The sequence below is a fragment of the Prionailurus viverrinus genome, chromosome D2 (assembly GCF_022837055.1).
Source record: "Prionailurus viverrinus isolate Anna chromosome D2, UM_Priviv_1.0, whole genome shotgun sequence".
NCBI lineage: Eukaryota > Metazoa > Chordata > Mammalia > Carnivora > Felidae > Prionailurus > Prionailurus viverrinus.
The window spans coordinates 76,825,931-76,847,595 of NC_062571.1; the positions used below are offsets into that span (position 1 = coordinate 76,825,931).

A 21,665-nucleotide genomic window follows, 5' to 3' on the forward strand; every position below is an offset into this window, starting at 1 on the left:
ATCTCTGGTTTGCTGGTTATCCGTTTGGTCGCCCAACTGAGATACGTAACTCAAGATAAAACAGCTTTTCCTGAATTTCCAATTCTTCCCTTTACAGCTTGATCCAGTGGCGTATAGATTAGAGCCTATGATTGTTCCAGATTTGGACCTGAAAGCAGTTCTCATTCCCCATCACAAAGGCAGAAAAAGACTTCATTTAGGTAAAAAGCAAATACTGTAAAAACTTGTTTCCTTCTTGTCATTTTGGAATCTGTCAGTCCTAATGAATTAGGTGTTTCCTGTCATTTGTAATTGAATTATGAAAATTTTAACACTAAGTTCTTTCTTGATGGAATTAGTGTTATTGAAATGCCTGCTGTGTTTAGAACCCATTTATTAGAACATTCAGAGGAACTGTGAAGAAAGGTTTTGAATGCGTTGCTTCTCCTTGTTGACTTTTTCCTTGAAATGGCGTTCTAATGGTTGAGATACTTAGGAATGGGGGAAGTGGTAATAAAATGATGAGACGCATAGATTTTGATAGAATTTGGTCATAATTTTTGGAGTTGGGAAGCCGAGTAACACGAACGAAGGACCAGCAATCAGGAAATAAACCCTATGCTAAGTTAAGTGAGCTGTCATGTCCTTGCTAACAAGATAAACTTTTCCCTTTAAAAATGTTCATTAAACATAGTGGATCGATAATAATTCCAAGTGGGGTTTAGGTTTCTCTAATGCCAGTTAAGGGTGTATATTACTCATAGGTTTAAAGGTCTGGGTGGAAAGGATGGGAGTGTGGCACAGAAGAGCGAGGAAAGTGATCATGCCTTTTTATTTGAAAGTGGGGGTTTCCTTTCCTTTTTTTTTTTTTTTTTTGCTTACATCATGCTTTTAAAAAACATTTATCTCTTTTTTGTGGCACTTGGGTGGCTCTGGTGGGTAAGTGTCTGTCTGACTCTTGATTTTGGCTCAGGTCATGATCTTGAGGCTTGTGAGTTCGAGCCCCACATCTACCTCTGTGCTGACAGCGTGGAGCCTGCTTGGGATTCTCTCTCTTTCTCTCTCTCTGCCCCTCCTCCACTTGCACTCACTTGCTCTCTCTCTCTCTCTCTCTCAAAATAAATAAACAGTAAAAAATAAATAAAAATGTATTTAACTCTTTTGGGCTTAAAATGAGAAATTTGATACTCAAATACCTTGAGTTCAAATAGGATTTATTAGACTGAAGTAGAAAAGGTTGAAGGGGCAGGAGTTTTTTCATTTTTAAAGAAGTTAAATTGTGGTTATGTCAGAATCTCAAATTCTCAAAACCATTTTACCATTACAGATTAGAAAGGCAGTCATCTTTTAAATCTTATGGGTCTATTTTTTTTTCTTCTAACTTATGGTAAAAAAAAAAAAAGCACGTGAATTTTTATGGTATTTGAACTCTTTTCTTTTCTCTTCTTTTCTTTTTTGGAGAGAGGAAATGTATACATTTTGGCTGGATTAGCTTTAGTTGTTAAAAAAAATGACAGAGTAAGACTCCTCAAGACATTTTTATATGTTGAAAGTTCTTGGCTGAGAAACTCCCGTGTGGTTGGCGTTTAAGGCCTTGAGGGGGTCTTAACCTGTCTGAGGACGGTGTTAACTTTTGTTTTAATTTTCTCGGTAGAGAATTTTACCCAGTGCCTAATTCACTTGATATGTCGTCTTAATCTCTTTAGAGTTGAAAGACAGTCTCTCTCGTATGGGATCTGATTTGAAGCAGGGCTTCATCAGCTCCCTGAAAAGCGCTTGGCAGACGTTGAACGAGTTTGCCCGCGCTCACACCTCTTCAGCTCAGCTTCAGGAAGAACTGGAAAAGGTGGCCAATCAGATCAAAGAAGAAGAAGAAAAACAAGTCGTTGAAGGTAAATTTAACCTTTGAGGCATTTTCTAGTACAAATGTCGTTTGTAAACATAATACTTACGAATTGTTCAATGAGGTGTTTCCATTCTAGTCTCTTTTGTTAAAATGTTCTTCCTACAAAGGAAAATCTGTTCTGATAAACTGCTTCAGAATGCGTGTCGGCCTTTTCCTGGAGTTTCGCCTGATAGTTGCTGGACTTTTTTACTCTGCAATCTTAAGTTTTTGTCGAAACTCCTAAGGCCAGAATGGCCATGTCAGAGTTGAGAGCTAAGCTCGTATTCAGGCATGTTAAAGGCCCGCTCGCTGTGAGAAGTTATCTTGCTGTTGTTGAACTGTGTCATTATGTTGTAGACTTTACCTGCATAGTCAGGTCATTGTGCCGTGATGTTTTTTGACTCTTTCAGATTCTAATTCTGTTTCCTTTCTTTCTGCAACTCTCTCACCCCTTTTCTTCAAAACTGCTGTCAGCTCGTTGGCTCTTTCTCCTCTCTGTCGGGTAACCAGCCCCTCTTCCTTCCCCCGGCTCTTTGGAGGAATGGGAAGGGAGCCTGGTAGCTCCCCAGGTCGCTACGTGTGGCAAGCGATACTCTCTTGAGCCCAGAAAGTCAGCTAAAGTCAAAGGATAATGATTAAGTGATTGACTTTGATATTGAAATGGTTTAAATTCTAGCAGAAAAGATTGTTGAAAGTCCAGATTTTTCCAAGGATGAGGACTACTTAGGAAAGGTGGGAATGCTAAACGGAGGCCGTCGAATTGACTACGTTCTTCAAGAAAAGCCAATAGAGAGTTTTAATGAATATCTTTTCGCTCTTCAGAGTCATTTATGCTATTGGTAAGTGTCTTCTTCTTTGATAACATTCCCGTGGCCTTTAGGTGCTAGCACATACAGTAGTTTTAGGGAGACTCTTTTGCGGATTTATCACTTGGGATGGAATATTAATTTCAGCGGCCGTGTATTCAGAATCAGTATTTTCCCCCTTTAGTTTGTTGTCCACAAGATGGCAGTGTGTCATCTGACTTTGACCACAGGCCTTTGGTACTTGCACACTGTTTCTGTAGGGATACCTTTCACAGAATGAGAGCGGTGGGGACTTTGAAAAGCCACCCTTTCATATTGCGGCACAGCTGTTTTGTAGCTGATCGGTATCCATCCAGTTTTTAAGGGCAGCTTTAAGGCTACACTGCTTTATTTTCATTTGCCTTTCTTAGGTAGGTTGACTAGAACCAAAGTTGCATTTTTCACCTTTATGCATAGAGGTTAATTTCTCCTCATGGTCTGTTAAGTAAAAATGTTCTTTTCTTTGTGATAGGGAATCTGAAGATACTGCCCTGCTGTTACTTAAAGAAATTTATCGAACAGTGAACATTAGTCCAGAACAGCCCCAGCATTGATTGGACTTCAGTCTCACTCTGTGAGTTTATCTTTATTATGCGTATACATTGTGAGTGTTTCATTCTGAAGTCTTTTTTAGTTTTTGTTTTTTGTTTGTTTGTTTAATGTAATCTCTGTGCCTAGTGTGGGAATAGAACCCATGACCCCGCGATCAAGAGTCACATGTTCCACTTGGACTGAGCCAGCCGGGCACCTCTCTGAAGTCTTTTTTATGGAGTTGATGTTGACTATAATTTTCTCTTTTTTCTGTTTCTTCCTAGTAGTTTTTTTTTTTCCTTTTTTTTTTTTTTTAAAATTCAGAATAGAGACCTTAAAGAGGGGAATTGGTTTGCAGCCTACATTTCTGATGTGTTAACAGTTTTCTAACTCCACATCAAATTTGAGTTCTTTTGTTTTCAATTTCTTTCAATGAGACATTCCCAAGAATATCAGTTAGGAGTTGTTTTGGTTGTAGGTAGCAGAACGCAGCTCACTGTACCTTAAATGAAGAGAGGTTTGTTTTTCTTGTCATTTGTTGGGTGAAGTCACTGGACATCCACACTGTTGGCATCTTTTCATCTGCACCTCGGCTCTTACTCCACAATTACAAGACGGGTCCCGTGGTTCCAGGCATCATGTGTACATTTGAGACATGAATACGGGGGAAAGGATTGTCCCGTTATATCTATTCCTTTTAATTAGGAAAGCAGATTCAGTAATGAATTTGCTATTGACTAAGCCTGTACCACATGTCCCGTGTCTCCTCCAACCCCAAACTGCATGGAGGGTTATAAAAGCAATGCTTCATGTGCCCCAGTCCTTATAGAGGGAAGGGGTAGAGAAGGGAGTTAAACCTGTGAAGAACGAGCCAGCCTGCGTTCCTGACGGTTCTCCTGAGACCCCGACACCTCCTCTTCCTCACTAGATGATGCATCATTTACAAAAAAGAGGTGTGTTTTTTAAATAGCTCGAAATTTTGAAGCCCTTCAAAGCATGAAATACAAATGGTGAGCTCTAAACTGTTGAAGTCAAAAGTAGTTCCTGGCACTTTTTATCTTTCTAACAATAAATGTAAAGTTCAGCCTCCGCCTTATTCTGGAGCGGTAACCACTTTCAGGATTGCCCTCGAGGGATCGCCCTGTGCATATCCAGGCTGGTATGTGTGCACGTGGAAACAAAGGGATCTCATTGAACGTATTGTGCTGCTTGATGGTTTCCATCAACCTTCTCACTTGTGCAGCTTGTATTTTATGTTGGCTGGTATCTTTTTCATTCTCTTTAGTGGCCGCATAGTAACCTCTTGTGTGGCTGTACTCCGTGTTATTTAGCCAGTTTCCCATTAATGCACATTTAGATCATTCCCTAATATATATTAGGGAGTCTTAGTCAACAGAGTAGGTAAGAGGTTTAAAAAAGCCATTTTGCAATCAGGCTCTTGATATAGTTTTACCAGTTCTCACCATTTCTGATACTATAGTACTAAAATAAACTGGAGGTGATGTCAAAAGCTACCCCAGTTCAGATTTTCAGTTATAAAATGGTCTGTCCTTTGGTTGACAAATATTTATTCAGTACTTATTGTGTGCCAGGCACCGGTTTTCATGCTGTGGATAAATGGATAATAAGATAGCCTTCTCACCTTTAAAGAACTTCCCTTCTCCTGGGAGGAGAGCAGTAGTAAACCTGTGCTTTCCCCACAAGTACATTCCAGATATTGGTAGGTTTTGTGGAGAGAGAAAATAGGAAGACGTTGCAAGTGATGGGTAGCTACTGGGAAAGGCCTTGCTGGGCGATGATGACATTGGGTTTGAAATTTGAAAGATGAGAAGGAGGTGGACATCTGAGGATTTGGGGAGAAGAAACAGAAGGAAGGGCAGCTTCCTTCTAAGGTCATGAGATGGGAACAGACGTGTCACGTTTGAGGGACAGCAAGCAGATCGTTGTGGCTGGTGGTAATAAAAGAGGAGAGGAGTCCAGAGAGGTGGGCGGGCCTGGCTATGAGGTCGCTGGTAAGGCCTTTGCATTTTACTCTGAGTATAATGGAAACATGGAAGGCTTTAATGGGCGGAGTGACATGACTTGGCTTAGGCTGTAGAAGGAATGCTCTCGGTGCTGGGTGGAGGGCAGACTGCCGGGCAAGAATGGTGGAAGGGGGAGTTGTGAAGAGGCTAGTGGTGACTGACGAGGGCTCTAGTGATAGGGATGTGACAGATGGCTGAGGTCAGATCTGTTGTGGAGGAAGGGAAGTCCAGGACTTCCAGAGGAATTCATCGTAAGCGGGGAAGGAATGAAGTTGAGGATGACTCTTAGGATTTTGAGGTGAGCAGCTGGGTGGATGGTGTGCCTTTCCTGGGAAGGCTTATGGACAGAGCAGGCTCTTTGGTGGGGGTGGGGGTGGGGAGTGGGGACGAGGAATCCGTAGTTCTGTTGCGTTAAGTCAGTAGTTGATGATGTTGTGAAGCTGATGGCCTGAAGCCCAGGAGAAAGTTTGAGCTTAAGGTAATAACCTTGAAATCATTCATCAGCATATACTTGGCCGTTTGAAGCCAGAAACTGGATGGGATCACCTTGGAGTGAGTAGGTGGAGAAGAGAAGAGGTCTGGTGGAGAAGGAGGAGCCATAGAAGTGAAAGAAAATTTGGGGGCTTACGATCTCAGAGAAGCTGAGAGAAGATTGCTTCAAGAGAGAGTGGTCAGTGGTGTCCAGGGCTGCTGACACAGAGGTCAAGAAGGAGGAGGGCCAAGACTCGGCCATGTGCTTGAGGCTCGAGGAAGGCGTAGAACTTCACTGGTAACCTTGTTAACACCATGGCAGAGGTAGAGTGGGTTGAGGAGAAGTGAGGGATCAGATAGGAAAGAGTTCTGCTGTGAAGGAATAGAAATAAGATGGGGGGACATTTTATGATATTAAGGTATGTTTGCTACTGAGAACGACCCAGTGCTGGGGGGAGACAATGATAAGACAGGAGCAAAAGGGGATAATTGTGGAGGAAATACTTGCAAAGGCAGTGCAGGAAGGGGGCCTAGGTCAAGTGAAGCGGTTAGCCTTAGGAAAAGAACAGGGATGCATCTTTCCCGGTGCCGGATGCCGGAGAGGAGTGTGGACACTGATGCAGATAGGTGGTGACATTGGTGGTGCCTTCAGGGATCTTCTTTCGTCTGGGGGAGGACGGACAGTAAATAAACAATTGAAGTGTGCCAGATGGTAAAAAGTAGAGCAGCAGGGTCAGGGGGAGAGGGAGTGCGTTTGGGATGGGACTCGTTGCTATTCTGTATCAGATGGTGAGGGACAGTCTCACTGATACAATGTCATTGGAGCAAGTGAGCAAGGCGGGTATCTGGGGAAAGCTCATTTCAGGCAGAGAGAAGTATATATATCACAACGTAAGAGCTGCCTCGTTCTTTGTAATGATTGTGTGCTATTCCATTGACTGCTACACTATGTGTTTTTTTTTTTTTAATCAAAAAAATTTTTTTAATGTTTATTTTTGAGAGAGAGAGAGAGAGAGAGAGAGAGACAGAGCATGAACAGGGGAGGGGCAGAGAGAGAGGGAGACACAATCTGAAGCAGGCTCCAGGTTCTGAGCTGTCAGCGTAGAGCCTGACACAGGGCTTGAACTCACGAACTGTGAGATCACCACCTGAGCCAAAGTCAGATGCTTGACCAACTGAGCCACCCAGGCACCCCTACACTATAGTTTTTAAAAATTTTTTTTTCAATGTTTTTTATTTATTTTCGGGACAGAGAGAGACAGAGCATGAACGGGGGAGGGGCAGAGAGAGAGGGAGACACAGAATCGGAAACAGGCTCCAGGCTTTGAGCCATCAGCCCAGAGCCCGACGCAGGGCTCGAACCCACGGACCGCGAGATCGTGACCTGGCTGAAGTTGGACGCTTAACTGACTGCGCCACCCAGGCGCCCCTACACTATAGTTTTTTAAACCAGCTCCTTGTTAATAGGCATTTAGGTCCTTCTGATCTTTTACTAGTATAAAGAAGGCTTTACTGTTCATAGTATTTAAGAGTTGCATTGTATTCCATTTTATAGTTCTGTTATTTATTAAAATACTTAATTTATCTACTATTGTCGAGTGTTTAGATGTTTTCCAACTTTATTATAAATAATTCTGACATGTAGTTGCATATGCTTTTTGCACATATCTGGGATAAATTCCTACATGTAGCATCGTTGGATTTAAGAGTATTGCACATTTTAAAGGAATTTGGTGTGCTTGGGTGACTCATTGGAGCATCCGACTCTTAATTTCAGCTCGGGTCACGATCCCAGGATTGTGGGATCAAGCCCTTTGTTGGGCTCTGTGCTGAGTGTGGGGCCTGCTTTGGATTCTCTCCCTCTCCCTCCCTCTCTATCTCAAATAAAAACAACCAAAATAAAAGGATTTTGATCTATACTACCTATTGCTAAATTGCATTTCAGAAAGGTTTCTTGGTTTTCATGTTTACCATCAGTATAAAAGTGCTGGTTTTCCTGTACCCTTGCCAACACTGGGTATTACTATTTTTAAAAATTTTGCCTATTTGATAGCATAAATTATTATAATTGTTTTAGTTTATATTTCCATTATTAGTGAAATGGAACATTTTTGGTATATTTAAGTGCCCATTTGTATTTTTTGTCAGTTGTCTAGTCTTAACCTATGTGTGTTTCTCTGGATATTTTTGTTTCTTAATGATTTATATTATAATATTTAAGGATAATAACGTTTTGTCACTGCAGAGTTTTTTTCCAGTTTGACATTGGCCTTTTATTTTTGCTTATGCTTTGGATTTTGGGGGTTTGGATGGGTAGAGAATATGTTTTAAAAATACATAAGCCAGTCTTTTGAGATTACTTACCATTTCAATAATTACATTTAATTTTTTGTTTTTATATAGTGTTTTAATTTAACTTTATAGGTTAGAAAGATATATTTTAGAAGAATAGAGGGATTTCACTTTTTTCTTAGTTGTTTTGCCCATGCCATATATTGAAATGCATCCTTTTGTCATTGATTTGATGTTTCCATGATAAGTTCTTGTTTGATATTTTTATTATATGCCCAGTATTGTTTTCTTTTTTTGATGAGAAAACAATTTGCTTTTAAAAAATTTATTTATTTAAGTTTATTCATTTACTTTGAGAGAGAGCGCAAGTGAGGAAGGGGCAGAGAGACAGGGAGAGAGAGAATCCCAAGCAGGCTCTGGCTTGCCAGCACAGAGCACGACATGGGGCTCGAACCCGTGAAACTGTGAGATCATGACCTGAGCTGAAACCAAGAGTCGGACACTTAACCGATTGAGCTACCCAGGCACCCCAAGAAAATTGATTTAATTTTTTTTTTAAATTCAGTGTCGTTAACATACAGTGTTATATTAGTTTCAGGTGTACAATATAGTGACTCACCACTTCCATACATAGCTTAGTGCTCATCAGGATAATTGTACCCAGTCTTTGTTTTCGAGGTTTTTTGACATTTCTTCTATTGACTTACTCATCTGTCTACCATATTTTACTGATTGCAAGTCGTATATTTTCCACATTTTATCTTTATGTTTGGACTGCATCTTCTTTTTTTTTTTTATGTTTATTTATTTTTGAGAGGGACAGAAAGAGAGAGCACGAGCAGGGGAGGGGTAGGGGGAGAGGAAGACACAGGATCCAAAGCAGGCTCCAGGCTCTGAGCGGTCAGCACAGAGCCCGATGCGGGGCTCGAACTCACCAACCGTGAGATTATGACTTGAGCTGGAGTCAGCGCTCAACTGGCTGAGCCACCCAAGTGCCCCTGGACTGCATCTTCTAATCAGGTGTTGCCTGGATGGTAGTTGACTTCTTGCCAAAAGGGGTTGCGTTATTTTCTCCCAGTTACTGGGTGGGGCACTACCAACCTGAGCCTGCTTAAGCTAATTTCTCTGCTTCAGGTTTTTGGACGATGCTGCTAATATGAATTCAGACACAAAATTTGTGGGCTGGCAGGGCTGGGGGACCAGTTCACATACCAAGGCATATCTTTTCCCTTCTTCCCATCATCAAGGAAGAGGCATGCAGACTTCTTGGCTGTCCTTTGTAGAGGAAGGGTTATTCTTTTTACCGCTCATTGAGGCTGTGGCCATTCCGTGTCCCCACTTTTTGTGATGGTCTCTGTCTCCTTTTAGAGTCTGTATCCTGAACATCTTTTTTTCTTTGCCTAAGATGGGTGCCTGAAATGATGGTACATCTCACAATCGATGGTGTCTCACACTTCGTGAAATACGGTGTTTTAGTGACCGTGACGAAGATTTTGCTGTCTGGCGGTGCAAGTTCTGAGTATACGACGGTCTTGGCTGTTGTCGCAAATGACTTTTGAAATGACCCAAGTTCCCCTGACAGTGTCTTTCCACAAAAGAAAGCAAAAGCTGGCATGAAAAACTAAGAACCTTTCTCATTTCATACAGAATTTTTCACTGCTCATTGTTTTACTTCTCCTTATGCTTGGTTGTAAAATTTGGGCCAGAACTTTGGTTCCTGAGACTGTTGTAATAGTATACGATAATTGAGAATGCGAACAGGCCTTCTCTACTTGGTTCGTGTAAGCTTAGGTCAGTTTTATTGAATAATTTTATGTTTTTCTCCTTTAGTCCTTTTTACAAGTATTCTTTAAGGGGCTCCTGGATGGCTCAGTTGGCTGAGTGTCCAGCTCTTGATTTTGGCTCAGGTCATGCTCTCCCGGTTCGTGAGTTTGAGCCCCGCATTGGGCTCTCGCTGACAGTGTGGAGCCTGCTTGGGATTCTCTCTCCCTCCGTCTCTCTCTCTCTCTCTCTCTCTCTCTCTCTCTCTGCTCCTCCCCTGCTCATGAACGCTCTCTCAAATTAAAAAAGTAAAAATAGAATAAGAATTGTTCTTTAAAAAGCCTCTCATGAATCTGACAGAAACTTTCTCTCTTATTTTCCATACGTGTTTTGTTCTGGAGAGCTACCATGCTGGCGACTCTCAGTGAACGCTCCTCGCCTCACGTCCACCCCCGTGGAAGGCCCGAGACCTTGTGCTCACGGGCTGTGTTCTTCGGAGGCACTTGACAGTATTTCTTTTACTTCAGGAAGGAATAACAGTGCATTAGTGTGTTATTACTGTAACTTTGTGAAGTTCACCAGGTATTTTCTTTTTCTTCTAAAGGCTTTCTTGTCTTTCCAGAAAGTCAGGCAAGAAATTGCATTGCTGAGAAAACCCTCAGAAGACATTCCCAGTTTGCTCCCGTGATGGATGACAGAAAAGTGGTTCATCAGCGTTTGCTCACAATTTCTCACATGTAGGAAGTCGTTTCAAAGAAAACGTACAGAACAAAAAGACAATGGAGAAAATCAGTACCACATGTGGACAGTATAGATAAGAAAACGTAATTTGAAAAATGATGCAATTAAAAATTCCTCAGATCAGTTTAGTTGTACAGCTGTCAGAGTAATGCGTGATATCAATGAAGAAATATTTGTAGCATGCAGATGGTTATTTCTGTTTCTTAAAAACCTATTGTCAATGGGCCATTAAACTTGCATTTTTTTAAATTAATGTAGTTATGTTCTTTTATTCAAGTATGGACTTCTTGAGAAACTATAGTAATACGACTTTCCAAAAATTTATATTCTACTTTCAATGTGACTTGTAGTTTCGAGCTGCTTTAATGAGGGGTCGTTGGTGTCTAAGAGGAAGTAACCAAGAGCACTTATATTCCGAGTTGAATCTGAGGTTTTATGAAGCCTTTCAGGCTCTCGCTGAGAGCGTACTTGTGGAAAGAAGTGAGATGCTCCAGAGGTCCTGTGAAGTGTCCTCCGGGCACATCCGCGTCCGCTCACAGGGGTGTGGGGAGCAAATGAGAGGTTTTCCGTTTTGTCATCTGAGGAGCTGTGCAGTCGCCTCATTGCTAAACTTTCAGTTAATATGAGAACCAAAGTAGACTTTTTAGGTTTTGGGGTGGGTTTTTTTTGTTCGTTTTTTTGCTTTGTATTAATTTCACGTATACCAAAGTATTTCAGAGTATGAAATGTATTGCTTCTAGACTGTAGATCTACTTCCTGGAAAGACTGTTCTGTAATATTTCACTTTGTTTTACTCTGACTTTAAAATCAAATTATCTTAAATATTTTCCTAATACTACATGGGAATGCCGATTTTTCTTCTTTTGTTATGCGATAGAAACATTTTACACTGTTTACATAGTTCTCATGGAACATAGAATTTTTTGAAAGCAACATATGATACACATTTTTTTGTGTATATATTCTAACTAGTGTGAATAAAACAGTAATGGCATTTTTAAAAAGCAGCATACGTCTGTATTTCTCGTCTTTCTTAAAAATGTTCCTGTGAATATTCCTGCATTCATTTACTTTTCATCGTGAGTACGTGCTGTATGTGGTTTGTTCCTAGCAATTACTCCTAATAATAGAATTAGGACAGAACAACTTTAGAGCTGAAGTGATCTCTGGCAACATGTGTTCATTCCAACCAACCTCATTCTCCGGCTGAGGACACAACGCTAAGTGCCTTTCTCTGACTGCAGACCGGGGCTGGAACACAGTTTTCCTGACTCCGTTTTGGCCTTCATTTCTCTACAGCTAGTACTATTGTTTTTCACTTAATAGCCACTTATCTTCCCCAAACTGACGACATAAAGGAAGATGAGGGTTGTTTATGGATACTAAACAAAATCCAGTTTGAATTTTCTTTAAATTTTTTTTTTCAATGTTTATTTATTTTTGGGACAGAGAGAGACAGAGCATGAACGGGGGAGGGGCAGAGAGAGAGGGAGACACAGAATCGGAAACAGGCTCCAGGCTCCGAGCCATCAGCCCAGAGCCTGACGCGGGGCTCGAACTCCCGGACCGCGAGATCGTGACCTGGCTGAAGTCGGACGCTTAACCGACTGCGCCACCCAGGCGCCCCCAGTTTGAATTTTCAATTGACAAGTGGTTTCGTCTGCCTATGTCTTTTGAGTCTTGTGCAAAGAAGAAACACCTGAACCAGTGTGCAAAGAATAAATTGTGTACCAGCTGAGTTTCAGGAATTTTGAGATTTTAACACTTGAAACACGTATTCGAATTTTTTGGTGACTCTGCCTGTGGACGTATATTTGTATTACTCTTCAATTTCCGTTAAAAAAAAAAAATGAGTAGTTGGTAGTTCCCATGAGGGCGGAATCGGCATCTATTAGCATGTTGTTCACTATTGATAGCATATCAGGCCTGGCACAGTCTTGTCTCATACTAAGGCGCTTTCCAATTATTTCTTGAATAAAAGAATTTTAAGAATCAAAAACATGGTTTAACACATGGAAGAGGCCTTGGAAGACCATCCAGATCAGTGGTCTGCAAAACTGAGAACTTTCACCGAATTCCAGAACATAACCTAGACGTGAGCATAGCTTCCGAGTCCAGCTTGATCTCCCCACATCCCCCAGGAACAACTCCCCCCCCCCCCCCCCCCCCCCCCGCCTGCCTGGAACCTCCCACCCCAGCCCCTGATCCAGGTTAATGTCCTCACTTTCCCCAGGTGAGGAAGGTCATCACTCGTCCTTCTGAAAGGGTTTCAGACCCAGAGCGTGGGACCAAAAAAAGCAGGAGTGTCTGAAGTTGGAGGTCCCGAGTCCTCATAAAACCGATGATGGTAACCTGGCTGGTTAAGTTGATGTGTAACAAGGGGAGAGAGCTCTGTAGCTCTGATACACCTGTGTGCTTCCTGGGTCTCTCAAGTAAGGGTGTTTTCTTAAAACGTGAGTGTAATCATAACTACACATTATATCATAGTAGATAACCGCCATCCCGGCGGGAAGACCGTATGTGTGAGATAGTCACAACACGCGGTCTGACTGTGAGCAGTGACCCTGACCCTGCGTTCCTGCTGTTGGGCCCTCTCCTCGAGATGTCTGTCATACTTCCGGCAGGTTATCAGTCTTGTCCTGCCATTTCACCTCCGAATGAGCTTCCCAAACCTTGACAGCCTCGTAAAGAGCTCTGGCACCCACGCACCCTGGTGTCCAAGCCCTCGGGTGTGGCTCCTGGGGCAAGACTTTGTCCCCAACTTGTCGGCAGGCACGGCGTGTTTTGGTTTTGGTCCGTTTCCTCTGCCGTGCGATTCCTCGACCCCGCAGTTGTGTGACACTCAATGGAAATGTGGGGAAAGTGCGTGTGACAGCACCAGGCACGTAGCAGCACTCAGAACGCCCGGTTCTGTCGCCAGAGCACTCACGTCGGGGAAGACCCAGGCCTTCGCGTCTGGCTCACGGCCACTTCTCTCCTCCCTGGGTTGTACTTTTGCCAGGTTTCCTGTAGCCGAGAGCAGCTAGCAGCCGTGCAGGTGTGTGAAGCATGGTGGCCTGGAGGAGGCGGCGGTCATTAGAAAGGAGGATGAGGGACAGCGGAGCCAGTGGGGTGGGATGGCGGGGGTGGGGATGCTAACGCTTCTTTGCTGCTTCGAGCAGGTCAGCAGGACCGTTAGAAAGCACCTGTGGGCCACCAGGGCGGCTCAGTCAGTTAAGTGTCCGACTCTTGATTTCGACTCAGGTCATGATCTCATGGTTCGTGGGTTGAGCCCCATGTCGGGCTCTGCACTGGTGGTGTGGAGCCTGCTTGGGATTCTCTCCCTCTCTCTGTCTCTGTCTGTCTGTCTGTCTGTCTCTCTCTCTCTCTCTGCCCTTTGCACACACTCTCAAAATAAATATATACTTTAAAAAAAAAGAAAGCACCTGTGTGTTACTTCTGCATGCCCTGATTCCCTAAGCTCTTTTTGGGATAAAGATCAAGAAAACATGTTTTTCATTCTTAAATTCTCTTTTCTCCCTGATATTTCGTTTTCCTGCTTTAAAACATCAACCCTTCTAGATTTCCTCCAAACTCACTGGCCCCGCAGAACACTTGGAAGATGACTTCACGTTGTGACCACCAGGGGGAGCTCGTGAGACAGCACAGCCTCTTCATACCTCAGTCTCAGGTCCAGGGGACCGATTTTACGTGGGTGGTATACACATGTAATATCCCCGGAAGCTACCACAAAATACAGTTCAGCATGTGAAACCGCACGATGACACCTCAAACAGACCGGGGATTATCAAGGACCCATTCTGGAGCTAGTAGATTCGTTAGAGGGTGAGCTGCAGGTTCAGGTTCACGAACAGGTGCAAATGGCATCCTTGGGATGACCCACCATGTTTTTCTTTCATTCCTTATGTTAAAGAGTGACTTCTAAGAGACTCTACTATGGAAATTTTCACGCACTCAGAAGTATGGAGGATGGTATAATGAATCCCCTGGTACCCTTCCCCTCCCTTCGGAGGTATTGGCAGGGACAGCCTCTTGAGGTGACCTAAAAGGACAGGTAAGTAGTGGCCAGGTGGGAAGTGGGGAAGTGCATTCAGGATGTGTGGGAGGCTGTCCCGGGGGAAAGGGCGTCGCCTGCTCGGGCCGCTGGAAGAAATTAGGTTGTTTAGGCGTGAAATGTGAAGAAAAGAACCCTATGAGTGTGTTGAGTCTGATTGTCATTAACACTGTATTTTTTTAAAGTTTATTTATCTTGAGAGAGAGTGGGGGAGGGGCAGAGAGAGAGGGACAAAGAGGGAGAATTCCAAGCAGATTCTGCACTGTGGGCACAGAACCTGATGCGGGTCTTGAACTTATGAACTATGAGATCGTGACCTGAGCAGAATGCTCAACCGACTGAGCCACCCAGGCGCCCCATTAATATTGTTTTAAAGACAACATGCCTAGCGGTGCCTTTTCTTTCGGTAGCCGCTGAGTAGCATTCGCTCTTGTGGACAGGAGCGCAGTTTGGAATATTGGCAAGTGCTCCTTAACCTGTGCCCCTCGGGTCTGCGTCCAGCTGTTTCTCTTTACAGGTGAAGAGTTGCAAAGCTGTTTTGAAGGGCACTTCTGACTCCCAGAGAAGCTTCAGGTAAACAAGGCTGCTATCTTTGGAACGTTCCTTCCCGGACAAGAGCTGGGGTGGGAACCTGGGGGGTTTGGGTGCCGACTGTGTTTCTGGCACTGTGCATGCTCCAGCTCTTTAGCATAGTTTTTACGGGAGCCTGTTGGAGGTGGGTGTTACTCCATTTTACAGATGAGAAGACTGAGGCTTATAGAAGCCAGCCGTGTTGCTGGGGCCATACAGTTAGTATCAGGGCTGAATAAAGTGCACCTAAACCCCCAAAATGAAAATATGGGAAGTCCTTTGAAATACTCGCAGACTGCCTGCCCACCTCTGTATGGAAGCGCCTAGGCAGTGACGAAGCTTACTGCATTATTATTGCATAAGCCAAATCATCTTCAAAAGATACCTTTGAAAGAAAAGGATAAGTTTTAGGAGCTGCGGATTCTAATGGGCTTTGTCGTTTTGGCCCGAAGTGCTCTTGTTTTCTTTGACAGAGGGCTAAAAACTTCTAGTTAATGAAGATTCCCAAATATTGGCCTAAATGGGACCTAGACGTTCGCACAACGACCCTCTGAACTGAAAAGGGAGGAATAAATGCAAGATGGTCTGTTTGACCTCAGAGTGTCGAAAGCGTCCTGGTCTGTGTGCCCACCCTGGGCTTCGCAGAGACCACTGCCAGGCTGGCCGTCCTCAGGCCGGTTCTCCATTCCCGCTTCCGTACCCGTTTGCCTCAGTCCCAGGGAGCCACAACACCGCCCTGGCTCGTCAGTCCAGCCTGAACCTCAGCCCTCCCAGCTTGTCCTCAGACGCTGCCCCTGGCTCCCCATCCCACTGAGAGGTTTTCCTTTGTTCCCAATCTCCTGTCCCCCTTGCCCTCTTCCCCAGCCTCTCTCTGGCTTTGCCTTCTGCTCCCTCCGTGAATCAAGCCAACTCTACACTCTCCCCAGTGGCTTTTCTTTTCTTGGCTGTGCTGCCCCGGGCTGCGAGTCCGGCCTCTCTGTGGGACCAGAGCCCCGTCCCACCTGCTCCCTGCACCTGTCTCGGCCCCATGTGGCCGCTGCCTCCCCCAGCCCCTGTGCCTCAGTTTGGTCTCAGGGGTTTATTCAAAAAGCACAGTTGAACAGGGGGAAATGACTAATGGGATTCCAGCCTTTGCCTTCCAAGGACGTTGAAGGGAGGCGAACAGACATGTAGACCCTTTTGCCCCTCTTCCCCGGCCCCCACGGCCTCTGCCACGCTGTCCTCAACCTGGTGCCGCACCCTAGGCAGAATAGCCACGTCAGAGTGACAGGTTCCCCCCTGAATATCCGAAAGCCAGGAGAAGGGAGGGTAAACGTCTTCACCCTCTGCTCTCCCGCACCCCTGTGTGGCGGGTCACCTGGTGAGGGGAGGTCCTTGAGCCACCAACCAGGCCGCAGGTGCCGCTTCTAAAACACACAGAGGTCCCGGGACGTGTCTGTTAGGCTGGGGAGCTCACCTTCACTTCAAGGATCCGGACTGAATGCATTTTGTTGGTCTGAACAAAAAAGCTTTAATTACAAAGCTTCCCCCATGAAAAGATACAAAATTCCCCCTGCCGAAGTATCATCTTGTGTCAAAAATTTCTCTAAATGGGATCCATGATTGCTTTTACTAGGTAAATCTTTCCGGAGGTCATCTAGAAATTCCTTAATTTGCCTCTTTGGAGTGTCGCTTTTCGATCATTCATTACAACTTGCTTTAGGTCATGTCTTGGTCATGTGTGGCAACAGGACAGATTTTGTTACTTTGTTCAGCATTTGGGCAGGAAGCTCTTGAGTCTTGTGTTTGAAACACGGGTTGTTTGGCAATCAAAAAGAATGAAATCTTGCCATTTGCAACTATGTGGATGGAACTAGAAGGTGTTATGCTAAGCGAAATTAGTCACCCAGAGAAAGACAAAGATCATATGACTTCACTCATGTGAGGACTTTAAGAGACAAAACAGATGAACATAAGGGAAGGGAAGCAAAAAGAATATAAAAACAGGGAGGGGGAGGGGACAGTGGGTGATGGGTATTGAAGAGGGCATCTTTTGGGATGAGCACTGGGTGTTGTATGGAAACCAATTTGACAATAAATTTCATGTATTAAAAAAAACAGGGAGGGGGACAAAACATAAGCATAAGAGACTCTTAAATATGGGGAACAAACTGAGGGTTGCTGGAGGGGTTGTGGGAGGGGGGATGGGCTAAACGGGTCAGGGGCATTAAGGAATCTACTCCTGAAATCACTGTTGCACTATATGCTAACTAACTTGGATGTAAATTTAAAAAAAAATTAATTAAATTTAAAAAAAAGAAACACGGTTGTGAGGTACAGTTGCTTTTTACCCCTTGAGACTTTGCCTCATTTTTTTTTTTTTTTTTTTAGCTCAAACGCCTTTCACCTAACTCCCTTCAAAATTCATTTCCCAATGCCTTAGATGGCCCTACATGGTTTTTCCTTTTCCCAAATTAGCTTTGTCAACACCTGAATCTCGCACGGCTCTGGTCTCTGGACGACAGTGTATTATTACCTTCCTCTGTCATCACTTTCTGTCGATGGGGCCCTGTGGAGTTTCGTTGTCTACAAAATGACAATGTTTTGTTACCTGAAAATGATAGTTTACCTCAACTGTTGTCAAATATAATGAGTTCTGAATTGGCGATTTGGAGTCTCAATAAGTCTCCTCCAGAAGAGACATGAAGATTAAGGTTTCTGATCCTTGGGCATCACTAGTCAAAACATGTGCTGCTTCTGTGCAGAGAATGAAATCCACCTGCTGGCTGGAATTTAGAGCCACGTCTGCTTTCTTCGGAACTGAGAGAAGAACATAAAGTCTTCTCCTTGTCATATCTTAAAGTTCTGGAAAGCTTTCTTGAACAGCAAGAGTGAGCGTGAGCAGTAAACCAGAAGTACGTTCCCAGTCGCCAAGCCTCAAAGGGAAATGAATATTTAAAGTTGTTTTTATTTTATAGATGTTGTTTCATTTTGCATGGTGTGAATCCCAACCAACTGAAAAGAAAGTGGCCACTTTTAATTTTTCTGGCTAGAGTTGAGTCTTCCCCCCTAAGGAAGAAATTGCTTCACAAAATTTTTTAGGGTGAACTTTTAGCCACTTAAATAGGAAGAGGACACGAACAGATAATTCACTAAAAAAGACTAGTACACTTGAAATGAAACGTTCATGCTTGTTACTTATCTCAGAAATACAAACTAAGAGGGAAGAAGAAGGACATTTTTAAAAAACTGCTCATAATGGCAAATAAAAAAAAAAAAAGACGTGCACAGAACTTACATTGCTGGTAGGAATATCAATTGATACTTCTTTCCAGAAAACAATGTGGTATACTGTGTGTTAAGAGCCTTAAAATGGTCTTATAACCCCATAGTTTCACTTTCAGAAATAGTCTTAAAAATGGACACAGATTTATATACACTGGATTATTCATCAGGGGAGCTTTTTAGAGTGAAGATCTGGAAGCAAAATAAGATGATCAGTTTGGGAAGAAGTCAGGGAAGAGGAAGGGAGACATGAGATTTCATACATTTCTAGTCTTGGCCACCAGGAATCTTACTGGGCAGTGAAAGCATGTGGACTGTTCAGTGCAGATCTGTTTATTTTTGTAAGTATAAAAACAACCCACGTGCATCCCCTGTCTGTACAGGGTCAGCATGTCAGAGGCAGTGTCCTCGCACAGAGTGCCACCTGAAGTGGAGGGAAGCCAGTCTGGGCGGACGATGGGTGTGTGTAGCTTTAAGGGTGGCTGGACTTGGGGGCTCAAGACCCTCCTAACCAGTCCTGAGCAATCTGAGCACTGTGGGGGGGCGGTGGGCTTGGGTGGCAGACAACAACAAAGCCAGCGTGGAGTCCCGTCTCCTGAATCCAAAGCCCATTTGTGTCCACCTGCAGCCCAAAACTTAGCGACAGCTTCATGTATCACTTCAATGTTTGTGGCTTTGGAATGGCACAGGCCCGTTTTACAGGTAAAGAAACTGAGATCAGAAAAGCGGATGGGGCACCTGGGTGGCTCAATCCGTTAAGCGTCTGGCTTCGGCTCTGATCATGAAATCGTGGTCTGTGAGTTCAAGCCCTGCATCAGGCCCTGTGCTGACAGCTCAGAGCCTGGAGCCTGCTTTGGATTCTGTATCTCCCTCTCTCTCTGCCCCTCCCTTGCTCACACTCTGTATCTCTCTCTCTCTCAAAAATAAATAAACATTTAAAAATAAAAGGAAAATGGAGTGACTTGTCTAAGATGACACAATGATTCAGTGATGGAATTGTCAGAGTAGAGAAAGCAAGAATGGAAAACTGAGATGAAAAGTCAAGATTTTACTTATTGCTTTTCTTATGTTCCTCCCATGTTTGGACAAAATATCTCAGTGTGTTGATCAAAAATTCTTCTTTTTCATGGATTTGGAAGGGAGAGGAGTATGTTAATCATCTAAAAAATTATCCTGTCCCTCATATGTGGACGTATCTCCCACAGTATCCTTACCTTTTCTGGCGTCGTATAACTGTTGATAATGTGCCCCTGGGGCCTGGACAGCTGTTCCTTACTTTAGTGGGTTTTGTAAATATCTTGGTTTTTTTTTTTTTTCTCTCTTTCTGGATTGGCTGGTGCTACCCACCTGTCCGGTACCCCCGCTTTAGTGCTCTGCATAGGGTCCCATGTTTGTATTGGATGGAACAGGCGCACTGTAGGGATGAACATCTTAATTGATGTAAAATACAGAGCCTTAACTTTATAAGCTTGAGTCAGACCCATACGAACATTAAGAGCATCTTTAGCAGTGGCAATTATTTCTCTTACTGGTTTGCACTCGCCCCTTGGCAGAACGCTTTCATGAACCTCACTGCGTTTGATCTTTGTGCTCATTAAGGGAAGAAGGCAGGACAGGGATGATCATCTCCATCTTTACAGATGAGGGAACCGAGGTTCCCAGGGGCGACGTGACTTGTCCACAGAGACTCAGGAGTGGATGAGGAACCTGGGACCGGAGCTCACATCTTTCCATCCTAGACCTGCCCTAGACTGCATCCTAGACTGCTTGCTGCTCCTTGGGAATACATTTCGTATCAGTATATAATTGGGAACTCTGCCACACCCCAAAGTGTGTAAATATGAAATAGCTCTTGACGTCGTGTTGTATTAGAAAATTTGGAAAATGCGGAGAGGCATAAATGAGAAAATAAAATTACACCATTTCTTTCCTCATAAAAATGGAATCACATTTGGGGCACCTGAGTGGCTCTGTCGGTTGAGGGTCCAACTTTGGCTCAGGTCATGATCTCACCGTTTGTGAGTTCAAGTCCCACGTCAGTCTCTGTGCTGACAGTTCACAGCCTGGAGCCTGCTTCGCATTCTGTGTCTTCCTTTCTCTCTGCCCCTTCCCTGCTTGCATTCTGTGTGTGTGTCTCTTTCTCTTAAAAATAAATAAACATTAAAAAAATGGAATCACACTATAATGTTTGGAACTTACTTTTTATGTGTGTTATTGCTTGAATTTTCTGTCACTGAAAAATCTTCTATAAAATCACTTTTTACTTATCCAATCACCATCATTTGGTTTTTGAATTGTTTCCAATTTTCCAAATATATATGCACATGTGTGTGTGTGTATAGGAAGATAGACACATTAGATCAACCTTTTGATGAACCTCCTTTCAGAGATAGCTTTGTGAACATTTGAGTTAAGATGTATTTATTGGGGCACCTGTGTGGCTCAGTCGGTTGTGCGTCTGACTTCGGCTCAGGTCATGACCTTGCAGTCCGTGAGTTTGAGCCCCGTGTCGGGCTCTGTGCTGACAGCTCGGAGCCTGGAGCCTGCTTCGGATTCTGTGTCTCTCTCTCTCTCTGCCCCTCCCCTGCTCATGCTCTGTCTCTCTCTCTCAAAAATAAATAAACATTAAAGAAATTAAAAAAATAAAAAGATGTATGTATGTATGTAGTTTACATTTCTCTCTCTCTCTCTTTTAATATAGTTTATTGTCAAATTGGCTTACATACAACAGCCAGTGTTCATCCCAACAAGTGCCCTCCTCAATGCCCATCACCCACTTTCTCCTCTCCCCCACTCCCTATCAACCCTCAGTTTGTTCTCTGTATTTAAGAGTCTCTCATGGTTTGCTTCCCTCCCTCTCTGTAACTACTTTTTTTTCCCCTTCCTTTCCCCCATGGTTTTCTGTTAAGTTTCTCAAGATCCACATGTGAGTGAAAACATATGATATCTGTCTTTCTTTGACTGTCTTAGTCTCTTTAGCAAATGGTGCTGGGAGAGAGAACTGGACAGCAACATGTAGAAGAATGAAACTAGAGCGCTTTCTTACACCATACACAAAAATAAACTCAAAATGAGTTTTAAATTCAGTCACTGAACAGGTATGATTTCCCTGAGGTCCAATGAAACAGGAAGTTGCTAAGGAAATAAGACTTTCCCGAGGTGGCTTTGTTTCAGTCTTTGTACACTCTCAAAAGGCTCAAAATCACCCTCAAGATTCTGTTCCCTGAATGGCAGTGCTGGTATCCACC

The 21,665-nt window shown here is 43.6% G+C and overlaps 1 protein-coding gene across 4 annotated transcripts in view; it reads left to right on the top strand.

The window, feature by feature from the left end:
- The window catches only part of SEC23IP (SEC23 interacting protein), a 43,287-nt gene extending 32,509 nt beyond the window's left edge, over positions 1-10,778 (top strand). For 2 of the 4 annotated variants that reach the window (XM_047825397.1, XM_047825400.1), the window contains exons 15-19: positions 98-200; positions 1,686-1,871; positions 2,541-2,703; positions 3,182-3,283; positions 10,411-10,778. In XM_047825397.1, coding sequence (XP_047681353.1) covers positions 98-200; positions 1,686-1,871; positions 2,541-2,703; positions 3,182-3,263 — 534 coding nt within the window. In that variant the 3' untranslated portion in view covers positions 3,264-3,283; positions 10,411-10,778. Of the gene's footprint in view, positions 1-97; positions 201-1,685; positions 1,872-2,540; positions 2,704-3,181; positions 3,284-10,392 lie in introns of all 4 variants that reach the window. The other 2 variants (XM_047825398.1, XM_047825399.1) reach the window with 2 other exon arrangements.
- The last annotated feature ends 10,887 nt before the right edge of the window (positions 10,779-21,665 follow it).